Here is a 12,284-nt window from a genome sequence, read left to right on the forward strand (position 1 = left end):
TCACCTGATGATTTTCAAGGCATTCCATGAGACGGTGACCCAAAGCTTGTCCTCGCAACGCAGCATATCCGCAGACAACGACGGCTTTGTCTGCTGAAAGAGGGCAGACGGGGAGGGAGAGGGAGAAAGAAACTGCCCAAATACTGTACTATAAAAGGCACAAATAATGGAGGAATGGAGTGCAGAAAGGAGAAAGGGCAGAAGAAGAATGTGATTCCTGTACAGTTACATTGTTTATTTAAGTCTTTGTTAATGGGAAAAATTGATTGATGATCGGATCGTTCAACATTATAAAGCCTAATTTTGGGGGGGTTTAGTAAACATAAGGTGCACTTTTTTGATGTTCCAATGTTAGAGGAGACTACGGTAATTCAATCAACGTTTAAAAACATTCTTTTTCTCTCAGTCAGTCACATGTTTGGCAGCTGATAATATTATCACGTCAAAATCTCATTCTTAATCTAGTGGAATCTTTAAATCATGTGGCCAACCGCCTTCCAACTTTATATATGTGTCTTTGTCTTGGTACAGTAGAGCTTTTAAGGTGAGCATGCCAACTGGGCAACCGTCAGCAATTTATGACTGCAGATGGTCGGATACAACAGTCAGCCTTATCACTGATAAGGGCGGGAGTGTGTGGAGCCAAGCAGCGTCAGTTAGCTTAGTTCACCCTTGCCTTGAACCTTCAGGTTTAAAGTGTGTTTGTGTTTATATGTGGCAGTTCTCATTACTTCTCGTGTTTTTATGTTTTCATTCCACTTCTGTTCTCCTTCGGTCTTACTTTGCAATTGCTGAAAATTCATAAAGACTTTATTATAATTTTTCTTTACTTCACATATCGTTAGCTTCATAGCATAAGTGCCTAAGTCATTTGACTAAGTCAATGACTTAGGCACTTATGCTATGAAGCTAACGATATTTCACTACATGCTGTTTCTTTTTCTCCTTTACTGTCCTACAGTCACTGGTCTCTCCACTGGGTACACCCGTTCAGCTCTTTAATACAATTATCTAATCAGCCAATCACAGTAACTAATGCAACTCCTGCTGCAGTTCAAACCAAGAGTCAGAATGTAGAAGAAAGGTGATTTAAGCGACTTTGAATGTGTCTTGATTGTCGGAGTCAGACAAGCTAGTCTGTGTAATTCAGATCTACTTTCCTGCACAACAATCTGTAGAGTTTACAGAGAATGGTACAAAAAAAAGGAGTCCAGTGAGCAGCAGTTCTCTGGGTGAAAACCTTTGTTGATACCAGAGGTCAGAGTAAAATGCCCTGAGTGCTTTTAACCTATAGAAAGACATAACCAAGGTGGAGCAGGAGATTCTCACCATGGATGTGCAGCTGACAATCTGCAGCCACTGTGTGATGCTATCGTGTCAGTATGGACAAAGTCTCTGGGGATTGTATCCAGCATCCTGTTGAATCTGTGCCATGCAGAATTAATGCAGTCCTGACAACAAAAGCAGTCCAATGCGGTACCAGCAAGATGTGCCTAATGAAGTGGCCGGTGTGTAGCTCACACATTTCGTCTATTGTAACATTTGTGCATAAATCTTGTGACAAACTGTCCTGACAGTAGAGAGGCACAAGTCCTGTACAATCTCACCAGTGCATCCATCTTCAAATGATGAATTAATTTAACATCTTTGAAATTCAGTTTATTTGCTGCTAACATTAAACAGTCAGTGATTTTCTTCCTCAACAATTACAATAATGTGGATATTTTCTATAAAAACAATTCATATGCTCACACACATAGCATATTTTCTTAATGATCTACACCCACAATTAAGATCTTAGTCATGTGTACGGGACAGCATGTTCGGTGTTACAACAGGAAAACCCTTCCCCCGGGTGCCAGAGGAGAAAAATGGCAGTGATAGCAAACTTCTGGCACACGCAAGTCCAAATGCAGCACCTGAACTTGTCCAAGCCACACCCCAAACTTCTTAAGCTGCACCTGTGGGTGTAGCACACTGAACTAAGAGCGATGAGTGTTGTAGAAACATGTAGCCTAGGGATACTGAGAAACGCACACACATCGGTTTCACAATCACACCAACCCGCAGATCTTTCATAACTGCAGCACACCGACTCTCTGTACTTTCACTGAGTGCATAAGGCTGTAAATATCCTTAACCTGCTTAATGCAAGCAGGAAAATGATATTGTAAGTGCAAATGAATAATCTGCATTCTAACTGGCCTCTTTTATTCATAGCATTGATCAAATTTCTTAGCATATCTTATGAGATGAAGACACACTCACAGTATAGGTTGTAACAGATCCTTGATCTCTCTCAATGAGTGTATTGATTACAGTCAATAAGAAGTAATTGTTGTAAGTGCAGTTGCAACGTGCTAGCGGCCTCTCCTTTGTGCATTTTTCTCCCAAATAAGCAACACGTCATGTCCCAGTCCTGCAGGGGATGTAATGTAATATGGCTGTAGCTGTGCATTGATGAGTCCAGGTGTGCTTCAAAAATGTTGGGCAACCTGAGTGGGTCAGTTTTCTGGTTAAGACAGAACACCTTCATTTAAATACCATCTGTAGATTGAAGTAAATGAAAATGTGGGTAATTTGGTTAGTGGATTTTTTTCTTCCCTGAGTTATAAAGAAATGGGAAGCTTGCTCTCCTTTCAAGCCTTTCCATCCTTACCCAAATTTGTCCACACCTCCCAGTGAGGCCCATGCACTCACAGCTGAAAGGCCATTGCTTTAAGCTCTATAACCGGTTTCTCTGAGCATTGTGAGGCATTGTGAGAGAGCATTGTGCAGGGCATTGAGCTCCCAGTGTGTTTTGGGGAATAATGCCTATGTGGGAGTGTGCATCTGAGAAGACAACAGACACAGACAGAGGCCATTTATCAAAGACCTTTTGGAGCCGCCTCAGGCGATACATACCATCTACACACAGACACATAACACTGCACTCTTGCTCTTATTTTGACAGCATGCTTTGGATGTTTAGACACAGGAAGGACAACGAGACACACAGAAGCCACGCAGATCAAGCCCAAATCAAGCCACTTAACTGTGGCTCAAGAGCACAAAATCGGTTCTTTCATATATTTTTTTTCTACTCTGTTGAAAAGCCAGGAAGAATTCCTCACAATGAAACAGTGCAGAGGTCATAAGAGAAAGCTTTCCACCTTAAATCAATCAATTGGAAACCCTCCCTGTGTCAGTCTGGCAACTCCAGTTTACTTTCATGCATAATATAACGTGTGACACACATACTCTATAGAGACAATTTTATAATAATTAATGTAGTTTGTCCTTGGTGATTTTTAAATACATATACAAAAATAAGGAATTAAGTCTCTTTTCAGGACAATAGATAAAATTTATAGTGTTTTCCAGACTTCTTGAAGGACATTCAAAGCTTTTCTTTGGATGTTGATGACTTTTCTGTCAAGATAATCACACACTGCTTTAATAATGTTAAGGTCCAGTGCCTAGTGTTCCATGGTAAAGATATATCCACTTCCAGACATGCATACATGCATTCCCAGTGTAGATTACACATACCTGTGCTTTTCTCCTTCTAACTTAACACTGGCTTCTTGACCTCCTTTTATTGAAACCACTCCTGATGAGGCTTTAGTGAACAGTAGGTTTTTTCCCTGCAGATACAATTTCACATTTGTTCTTTGCTATGTTGTCTGTTATTTGTAGATGCAACTCAGATTCATCCCTTGAGTTAGTTGTCTATGCTTGAGTTATGCAAAAGGGCAGCAATAGGTCAGTAAACAAATAAAATCAAAACTTGAAAATCTTCAAAAAGTCTGGAGAACTGCTTCTCAAGATCAAGTCTGGCTCCTTTGAAGCAAATATAAAGAAATGAGGGCTGGCTGAAGACTTTTGCACAGTAGTTTAGGTAACATATGTGGATGAATTTTAGCTCAAGGGGTGACAATCTCATTTTTATGTTTGCTAGGTCACTTTCATTATACTGAAGTATTCCAGCAGCTGTAGGAGGAACTGCCTTTGGTACATCTGTAATTTTGGGATCTAACTGTGATCCAACTAGTAAGTTTGACTTTACTAGGACTGTAGTTTTTGACCAAATACCTACAATCTTAGGGACAGACTGGGCTTGTGTACTCCCAATAGCCAAACGTTAGCATGCTAACAAATGGAAATAATAAACATTGCCAATAAATACCTGCTGGAAAATTCCCAGCTAAACCACATTAAAATAATTTAAAGTTGTTTTTTCCTCATTGCAACCTCAATCGGAAGAAGCTGAGTTTATTCCATCGATGTCATCATGTAGTTACATGTCCTGTACAGTGAATGTTCACGTAACGAGCAACAAACTCAGCTCTTTTTGTTTTGCCTTTAGGTGTTCTGACTAAGTCTCAGTAGGGACTTAGTCAGAAAGATTCAATAAACGCCATCTGTGCATGAGTGAGTGAGACGGATCTGCCTCCACAAGTCTGAAAATGATAGATCATTGTGTTAACATCATAAATTCAGAGGGCACCAAGGAAACCAAGAATTCCTGTGGTGATCCTCACAGGTACATGTGATATATCGCAGGCTGGCTGTCTCGCACAGACACACACACACACACATACATTAACGCTGGTATGCACAGACAGAATGTGAGAAAGTCTGAGAAACATAACACGTTAATCTACTTCCACAGTTATGACAGAACAACTTTGTGCAATAGGCGGTAAATATCATGATGTAGAATAAGGAATGCAGATGTCATATGAGCATCAGATGTGCCTTTAACTTCAGCATTAGTGTGTCTGCAGGAAAAAAGCACATCTAATTGCACAGTGCAGACCCAGCACACGAAATGTCAGAATTCAACAACCACCCATCCAGAAACCAAGACTGTACGTACTCTTGGAGAAGGTGCTGACCAAATGAGGAGCTGGTGTGACTACATTAAACATTAACTGAAGCTCAAAAACAGACAGTTTAAAACTAAACAAAAGTGCCGGTTAAGATTCAGGCTTCTCACTACAAACATGTATTTTCAGTTTTAAACATATTTGATACTTTGGCTTTAAATCCCAGAAATGGGAAGTGTTGCAACAGGTCTTGTCAAATACTTTAATTACAGAAAATACTTTCTGCATGCATAACTCACATGCTACACACTAAATCTAGTTGAGACAAGATTAATGTTGCTTTATTGCACAAAAAACAGTCTTTCCCCACATAGACAGATAACAAACTTTGGCATCCTATTGACAAAAGTCCACCTCTTGCATTATAAGAACTATAATCATATCAAGAGTTTCACAAACGGTCACATGATGATGTGGCAAAAAGCAAACAAGCATTGCCACACAAATACATGTACACAGTTTACTTGCACTTGTAAGTAAAGTACAGATTTCACATCTTTAACAATAAAAAGTGGTTTGATTTTGTTTTTTTAAATAGTCAATGTTCCATTTGAAATGTAAAAGCAAGCAGGGATTTATTAGGAAAACTGCAGTTCACATAAGGAGATCAGGAATGAGTCCCAACTTGCAGGAAAAGAATGTGAAGAACAGAGTATTCGGATCCAGAGACCAACACCTCTGCCTGCCACTCCCTGTTCCTCCCTAAAACCTCTCCTCTGCTTGCACTTGTATCTGATCCTTGCCCCATGTCCCCTTTGCCTTCTAAGATTGTTTTCAGATTTGTGTCATGCTTTATAATAAATGAATCACTAAGAATTGTTTACCTCACTCTTGAACTGATTCACAGGCAGCTCACACACACACACAGCTCAACACACCCTGCCCTAAAATCAGATGAATTGTTAGGAAGGAAAAAAAAGCTACAGTAAACAGAACATCGCTTCACTTCTTTGAAAGCTTTCTTTGCCATGTTACATGTGATTTTTTTCTTTATTTTAAAACATATATCATAAAAATGATCATGATATAATCTCGTTATCATGTGTCACGCATCAATTAAAATGACATGAATCATTTCCTGGTTGGACATGTGCAGACTACAGCTTTATTTGATTAATCCTTCCTGCCTCACCCACAGGTGGCACTGGTATGGGCACACAGATACGCATACACATCATACACTGGCAGGAAGTGAAAACACCCTCTGGCAGGCTTAAATCCAGTAGCTCTTCCCTTTTTTTCCTCCCCGAAGCATCATCAGTTCAACACGCCGCCTCAATTACAGCAGCATTATGAGGTTTTACATTTTCAACAACGCATAATGTTCAAACACTCAAACATATGAGAAGACAGCTCTGTAATGTTGCTCTGCTAAATCGACCTAGGGAGACAGAAGATGCAGACAGTGATGAGGAATTTGAAATGTCGAACAAAAGGATTTTGTTATGCCTGGAATTTAAAGCCTCGAGCACAATTTTTTAACCTCTTGTTTGTCCAAATTCTCTCACTCACCGCGTAAGTTGTTGAAGTGTGCAGTGAGTGAATCTGTTATATTTAGTGAACAAAGATGTTAAGAGTTTATGACCATATAACAAAAATATTTGTGTGTCAAGTGAAGTAAACCTCTGGCCCTGTGAATAGATGTGCCAAACTGATCTGACACATGAGAAACCTATGCAGATAATACGTCTGATGGTGTGTGCTGCCATCTGCTGGCCATACTCCACAGAACGTCAGTCATCAACAAGCTCACTAAACCTTATCTAACTGATGTATGTCATTCATGTGTTTCAAAAGTCTCACTAAATTGTCGGAAATGACTCTAATACAGAATTAAAAGGAATTTTGACACCTAATCACAATAAAAGGCTTTGAAACTGCATTTTGAGTACAATGAGAGATCTTTTACAGAAAATATACAAAGAAGCTGAAATGTGGGGTTTGTGACATCATTAAGTCTGTGGAAAGTCTTCTTGAGAGAACAGATACAGGTGTTGTAATGAGGACTGCATCATGCTCAAGTTTAACCATGTTAAAAAGAAAAATAGATCAATGTTGTGATCCTGCAAACCAACAAGGTTTTAATTAAATACCTTAAAAATCCTCACTCATACACAAAACCGAGCTTCAATAAGATCCACTCCAATGCCATCTTAAATATATCGATACGTGTAGTTCTTTATATTTACTAGAGCCCTTTTTTTTACTTGACAAATAGAAACTGTGTAGATTAAAATATGTTCCGTTATTTCTTCCATTTGTCATCCCAAAAGGTAGTGTAGATTTTCAGCTGAGGCTAGGGCTCATCAGTTTGATGCACTGCTCTCTTCTGGCAGTTTGGTGAGAATATCCACACCGTCCGCTGTGATAACCACTGTGTGCTCAAACTGAGCTGACCTGCAGGACAAAACAAACATGTAAGATCTTAAAAGAAGAGATCAACATTTAGAGGAATAGCTTTGATGTTTTTGGGTGCAGCTTATGGAAATAGCAGACAATTATTTTAGTTTAGTGTAAAGATTGGAAAAGGTCTGGCTCTCCAGAGTTTAAAAATAGCAATACCAGCATCTAAATTTCTTGAATTAAAGTGCTAAATAAATAAATCTGCACAGAAATCAGAATGACTGAAACTTGAAAGTCGGGAAATAGCATGTCATTTAAAAAAGGCCTTCATTTGTGCACCGTGTACCTTTTATCATCTACAGAAACTGCAGTCCACTTGTCCTTCAAGATTCTGAACTCTGCAGACCCCTCCATCAGGATAGGCTCTACAGATTAACAGATATTAGTAACCCTACACTCATAAACAGCATCATCTTAATGTGCACACAGAGACTGTAAAGTGTAACTTACCTATCGTGAAAGCCATCCCTTCATCCATGGTCATGTCATTGTCGTTAGCTAAAATAAAGGAGAAGAATAGTGGCGGCAAAGAAAAAGCATCAGGCTGAGAAGAGAAGACGTTTTAAGTTAAGGTCATTTAGTGAATCAAATTAGGGGAAACAACACAGGCAAACATCAAATAAAAAGTGAATTTGGATAAAACCAAAAGCGTGTTTTTGAATGAAGCCCACTATCTTATGACCTCACAGAGACATTTAACATTTGACTACAGACCCAAACTCACCGTGGTGCCAAATCTCAGGATGGCAATGAAAATGGGAGCCTATTCCATGCCCAATGAAATACGGACACACTTGGAAGCCACTGGCATGGGCTATTTCACTGTAAACAGTACAAAAAAATATATGAAGAAAGAAAGAAAAGTAGTACTGTATGTGATATGCAGTTGACGAGTATGTGTGTACCTGATAGTATTTCCAATAACACAAAGCTGTGCACCTGGTTTGCAGGCATTGATGGCTTCATCTCTGCAACGCCTGGCGGTTTCCACCAGTCGCCTCCCAACCTCGTCAACCTGACCAATCAAGAAGGTTTCTGAGGTGTCACCATGGTAACCATCCAAATACACCTATCAGGAAGAGGCAGTGATAACTGATTAGATTACTGCCGGCCTGACTGATCACATGCACTATGGTATGTGAGTTTCTCTGGGTGATTACGAAAGGAGTGAACTTACAGTTACATCAATGTTGATGATATCTCCATCTTCAAGTGGCCGACTACAGGACATGTTAACAATAAAATCTTATTCAAAAGTGTAATACTGAAAGAATTATATTACCACCATTCATTTAAATGTTGGGTTTTTTACTAAATGTTAGAGAATAAAAAGAAGGAAAGTATTCTAAAGGAAATGAAACACCCATTTACCTGTCAGGTATGCCATGACAGACCACGTTGTTCACAGATGTACAGACTGATTTGGGGAAACCCCCGTATCTGAGAGGGGACGGGTAGGCATTGTGCTTGATTGTCTCTTTGTGCACGATGAAGTCTATTTCTTCTGTTGTCATACCAACCTGAAAGGCACAAGCTGTTATCTTTGTGTTGTTTTCGACGGCATGAGAACAAAAACAGGACATGCAGTAATATGCTTACTTTCAGACTGCGCCCAGCTAGGAGCAGCACATGTCTGGCCAGCTGACATGCTCTAGTCAGGCCTTCGATCTGCTCTTTGTCTTTGATTTCTATGTAGTCTGGCCATTCTGGGACAAGTCCAGTCTGCACATAGTTAGGCTGCACAATATGCTACAGGAAGGGAGCAGAGGCAGGACAGGATGTTAAGGATGAGTCTGTTTTGTAAGTTCAATATAAAAGTTTACAAAAAAAAGAAGTTATTTCTTCTTCTTATTATTATTTGTTATTGGAGTCCAAACCAAAAGAAATGATGAAACTCCTCAAATGACAGATGTTAAGAGTGTTTCTCATTCTGAGTTCGTACAATTCTCTTAATTCATTTTTACTGCACCTCTTGTACATTTTATCCAATATGTGTTTAATCCTAACTGAAAAACTCCAGTAGAATAATATAAAAAGCTCTCATAAGTTAGTAAGAGTTGACATACTTCACCATGAAAATAAAACTTATATTAACCTAACTAAACTAGTCCCAAGATCCCTCCTCTCCACTGATGACCCTTAACCTACCTATATGCATATGTTAAACATTTCAGCTTTTACCTACAGTCTATTGCAACTGCTGATATTAAAAACACTCCTCTCAGTATGTTGAGCAGAATCATAAGACGTTCAGTTGTTGATTCAGCTAATAAGGGGGTTATTTTAGGCAGGGTACTTGTACCTTGGGTACTGCATAGGCAGGCCTGACAGTAGCTGGACGAACTACATTGTGAGAACGTTTCCACTTCCTCCAGAAGAAACGTCGATGCTGCTGACACAGCAAGGCTGTGGGGGGACTACAGCTGCCCACACAAGCTCTGCGCAGAAAACTGGCCACTCCTAGAGAAAAGAAGAGTAACGCAATGATGAAGAGAGCCCTCTTAATTGAAAAAGGGTTCATTAAGTGCTAAGAAGTTTAGACTTTCAGCACATTTTCTTTAGTCTCCTCTTCAGCAATTATTAGAAACAATGTTTCTTTTATTCTGCATCAGGCATGCAAAAAACCACTGATTTTTAGAGTGGTTCTCAAACTTTCCCTGGCATGCAGACAACCCCAAAAACATCCCAAACAAAACAAAAGCATCCATTATGAATTTTATGAAGGAGGTCAGCATCATTTTGGATGTTCGGATGCGAGCTGAACTTTGGTTACCTATGTGAACATTATGGATATACAGTGTTCAAGCACTGTGGTCCTGGTCTTGTCAGAAAAACAAAGCTTTTCCAGCCTTCTGTGTAGAAAAGATTTGGAGGCCACAAATAATGAGTGGCCACTTTAATAGGTACACCTGTGCTATCTCATGTATACCAACTGAGCCGATTTAGCCTAAATAAGGATACGTTCATTGTTGTTTGTATTTTCAGTTCGCAGTTATGTTAAGTGTCTTATATGCTTATTTTACACTGGGCTTAATTCTACTGAGGGTTGTTTCAATAAAATCACCTTAAACAACGAATGGATAAAGCCATGTTTGAGATGCTGCACGTTGCGTGGGCTTTGCGCCCACAATCCAAAGACGTGCGGGTTAAACAGTAAATCTAATTTGGTTCTAGATGGTCGTAAACGTGTCACTGTTTTTTGGTTCTCTCTGGCGGTCTGGAAATTTAGCAGCCTCTTAGAATTAATGTTATTCTCAGGCACTCAGATTAAAGTCTTCATTATTTAAGTGAAGTGGAACAAATGAAACTCGTTAACTTGTTTAAAGCGGTCTTCATATACTGAACTCGCTGATGCTGAATGAATGAATAGTGTGTGTGTGCGTATTCTGGAAAATGAGTGAGAAAGGCTTCAGCGCTGTACCTGACGATATTGCAAGTCCTGCTGAACAGCGCGCCGCCATGCTTTCCTTGCAGAGGTCACGTGGTTAAGGAATCACGTGGTGCTCGGCTGCCGTTTGTAAGCAAACATTTTTATTTATTTATAGCACCCGCTATGAAAAGTATTTCCCAAGTGCTGAGCAAGGGGCTGTTAATAGAATTTTTCAAATATATTCTGGATACTCACATGATTTTACTGCACGCAGAAACAAAATTATTTCACTAAAAACAAATTTACCAGGGTCAAAATTATTAGCTGATTTTAGAAAACAACAAATGGAAAATCCATAAATATGCAGTTGTTTCATATTAATAGTAAAATCTCTTAACTCCTAATTACTAGTAAATTACAGTAGCCTGTGAATCTGGCACCTCCCCTGTAATGTCACTAGAAGGTCAACCTCCAGAACTGTTCTCTCTGTCTGCTAGACTCTTTGATATTTACTATTGTTTAGTTTCACAGCGTCTCTTTTCCTTCCAGTGAGTTTCCTGTCTGGATTCAGTTTTCCTTTCCCAGTGGATTTTTGTATTCTTTAGATTTGCATCAGACAAAATAAAGTGTCACCTTTTGTTATTCAGTTTGTCTCAAAGTCTTTGTTCTTGTCCTCTTTGTGTAATTCTTGATGGTTGTTTTTACTTCATTTTAAGACCTGCTAAGGTATTTAAATTATAACTTTAAAGATCATTTTTAAAAAGTACAATTAACAATGGACACTGCTAAAAACAAGAACTGAAACCAGAAAACTTAATGTGAAATCTAATTTTTAATAACAAAAATATTATTAAAAAAACAAATGGAAATCCATAAATATGCAGTTGTTTAATCTTAATAGTAAAATCTTTTCACTCCTTTATTGTTAGTAAATTACAGTAGCCTGTGAATCTGGCACCTCCTCTATAATGTCACTAGAGGGCGCTCTGATTGTCTGTAGAGCGGATTGACCAGCGCGATGTTGGAGATTGCAGAAATTGCTGTTGGAAATCTATACCTGATGGTGCTGCTGTGATTAAATATTTTTGTCCTTCAAATAAATGTAGGTAAATATGGAAAATAAAGACTGAGTCTATGACCTCATGTCCTGCAGGTAGGACAGTACTTCTTTTTTGGATGGATGGATGTGGATGGATGGATGTATAACACATGTCGTTAGCTTCATAGCATAATTGCCTAAGTCATTTGACTAAGTCAATGACTTAGGCACTTATGCTATGAAGCTAACGATGTATAAGTTGGAAGAAAAGAGTGAAATGACAAAAACGGCTGTGTAAAATAGAAATACACAAACATGTCTGGAAGCATCTCCACACCTCACTGTCACACATGTGGTTTTACTGGTAAAGTAGTAAACCCAGCAGGAAATTAGAGTATCACGTGTAAAAGGTCAAATCCGTTCATATGCTCATTTAAGCTGATGTGGTTCAAACACTGAAGTCTGTGTTTGTCTATGTAATCCTGCGATTGGAAAACAACTTGTATGATTCCATTGCTTTTTATTTTATTGAAGGTAAGGTTAAAAGTCTCAGGACTTACTGTTTAGTTTACTTTGAGACTCGAAAATGCACACAGTGCAC

The 12,284-nt window shown here is 39.0% G+C and overlaps 1 protein-coding gene across 1 annotated transcript; it reads right to left on the reverse strand.

The window, feature by feature from the left end:
- Positions 1–5,155: 5,155 nt before the first annotated feature.
- Positions 5,156–10,745, reverse strand: metap1d (methionyl aminopeptidase type 1D (mitochondrial)). Its single transcript, XM_085390171.1, has 10 exons — positions 10,696–10,745; positions 9,577–9,734; positions 8,874–9,023; positions 8,646–8,794; positions 8,452–8,494; positions 8,180–8,343; positions 7,999–8,096; positions 7,725–7,772; positions 7,561–7,639; positions 5,156–7,268 (listed from the first exon to the last, which is right to left on the reverse strand). Exons 1-10 carry the CDS (start codon positions 10,733–10,735, stop codon positions 7,178–7,180), a joined length of 1,020 nt encoding a protein of 339 aa, XP_085246297.1. The 5' UTR covers positions 10,736–10,745; the 3' UTR covers positions 5,156–7,177.
- Positions 10,746–12,284: the final 1,539 nt, after the last annotated feature.

The sequence above is a fragment of the Rhamphochromis longiceps genome, linkage group LG18, assembly GCF_057381845.1.
Source record: "Rhamphochromis longiceps isolate RC_006_pf linkage group LG18, R_longiceps_female_GT1.1, whole genome shotgun sequence".
NCBI classification, from domain to species: domain Eukaryota; kingdom Metazoa; phylum Chordata; class Actinopteri; order Cichliformes; family Cichlidae; genus Rhamphochromis; species Rhamphochromis longiceps.

Excerpts from the sequence above, each read along its gene's own strand:
- metap1d (XM_085390171.1), bottom strand. The coding sequence starts at position 10,735 with ATGGCGGCGCGCTGTTCAGCAGGACTTGCAATATCGTCAG. Across the intron at positions 9,024-9,576 it reads CTGCCTATGCAGTACCCAAG|CATATTGTGCAGCCTAACTA; the intron begins GTACAAGTACCC and ends CCCTTCCTGTAG. Across the intron at positions 7,269-7,560 it reads GTTTCTGTAGATGATAAAAG|GTCAGCTCAGTTTGAGCACA; the intron begins GTACACGGTGCA and ends TTTGTCCTGCAG.